At 58.1% G+C, this 1,559-nt stretch overlaps 1 protein-coding gene across 8 annotated transcripts in view; it reads right to left on the minus strand.

Annotated features, from left to right (window-relative positions):
* The window catches only part of CAPN15 (calpain 15), a 65,699-nt gene extending 65,539 nt beyond the window's left edge, over nucleotides 1-160 (minus strand). For 5 of the 8 annotated variants that reach the window (XM_026079198.1, XM_026079193.1, XM_026079183.1 and 2 more), the window contains exon 1: nucleotides 82-160. Coding sequence is in view for 2 of the 8 variants with exons in the window: in XM_026079194.1 (XP_025934979.1) it covers nucleotides 82-107 (26 nt within the window). In the remaining 6 variants the exon portion in view is untranslated. The remainder of the gene's footprint in view (nucleotides 1-81) is intronic. The other 3 variants (XM_026079194.1, XM_026079186.1, XM_026079195.1) reach the window with 3 other exon arrangements.
* Between the last annotated feature and the right edge of the window lie 1,399 nt (nucleotides 161-1,559).

The following is a 1,559-nucleotide window of genomic DNA, read 5'->3' on the forward strand; positions in this document are numbered from 1 at the left end:
ACCGCTCCCAGCCGCTCCGCGAACGGTTTCCTCCAGCAGCTCCGGCCAAGCCTGCCCCAGAGTCCAGAAGCCCGAGCTTACGCCGCTACCGTAGCGTTGTACCCCATCCCCGCCTCCGAGCATTACGGCGCGGAAGCAGCGCAAAGGCCATCGTGAATAGCACGATAAGACTACAAGCCCCAAGGGGCTGTGCGCAGGAGGAGCGGATGTCGCTTGCCCGAGCGAGGCACGCCGGGAGTTGTGGTTCGGCGCCAGAGGGGAAGGAGTGTGGGGAGGCCGCAGTTCCGCACAGGAGGGCGGGGCCCCCGCGGCCGAGAAGAGGCCGAAGCCGAGATGGAGGTGTCGGAGGCCGTCTGGCGAAGGAAACGATGAGGCAGGGCCGGTTGTGAAGAAGGGCGCGTCAGTGCGGGACTACATCCCCCAGGGCGCTTTGCGGCCGCGCGGCAGCTCTCCAGCCGGCACCTGCAGTGCCACCGCCGCCCGCCAGGGGCGCTGCTGCGGCCGCGGCGCGCCCCAGTAACACGCCCGAGGCGGTGGGAGGAGCGGTCTGCGCGCAGGCCTCGTCGGGCTGCCGGGCCTGGGCCTTCGCGGCCCTGCCAGGCAGAGCGCGAGCCTGCTTCCAGCACTGGCAGCCCTCCTGCGCCCCAGCCTTCCCCCGGAGGGGCTGTGTCGAGGGGCGCTCATTCCCATGCCCGCGAGGCGGGCCAGACTGCTGGCTGTTACGGGGAGCTGTGGGGTCTCCCGTGGACGTGGAGATGTCAGCAGAGCTGGGAGTCCAGCCTTGGCAGAGCTGGCGTTCTCCTCGTGCTGCTGAAAGGGGTACTGGCACCCTGTGAGAACTGCAGCCGCCTGTCTCTGGGGAGGCAACAGCCCCAGTAGTGCTATACAGCGAGGTGACTGCACCCCACAGGAATCCTCCTCTGGACCTGCAGAATCAGTGTAGTGAGGAATTTCATGCTGTTGGGAGAAATGAGACTGCACAGAAGATGCCAGCTTCCTGATTCTTCTGAAAAGCGAGATGTTAGAGTTTTGAGTCTGTGCTAGCTCAGCTGCAGTGCCTGAAAGTAATTAATACGTTATGATAATTAAATAGCAATAATGTGTGTCCAATTACACTTTTGGGGGAGGGGGAAAGCTATACAAAATAAAAAGATGTAACAGTTCTTCCATAAGACTGCCGAGCCTTTCCCGGAGCATTCCTGCTAGCAGTGCAGGAGACTTCAAGGTAAGGAACCTGCCCAGACCTGATTTATTCTCTAGCAGAGCTCTGAAGGCCTAGTAGGCAGATCTTGTGTTTCCAGTCATTCAGTGCTGTCAGGCCTGTGTTCAGGTCTTGATTACAGGCAACTTACATAGTCTTGAGCTCTTAGACAGAGAAAACATGAATATAGACCTTTTATTTTGAAGCTACAAGATCCACTAATGTTCTCAAACTTTGCTCAGCAACTCTGAGCATCTGACAACTAACACTGCAGGATAAACGATCTTGTTTCACTTTCTCAGGGAAAACACCAGCTATTATGAGATCAAGGATAAAGACACTGATGTTTTCAGCATGG

This window comes from Apteryx rowi, unplaced genomic scaffold (assembly GCF_003343035.1).
Source record: "Apteryx rowi isolate R43461 unplaced genomic scaffold, aptRow1 scaffold_494, whole genome shotgun sequence".
In the NCBI taxonomy this organism is placed as follows: Eukaryota; Metazoa; Chordata; class Aves; order Apterygiformes; family Apterygidae; genus Apteryx; species Apteryx rowi.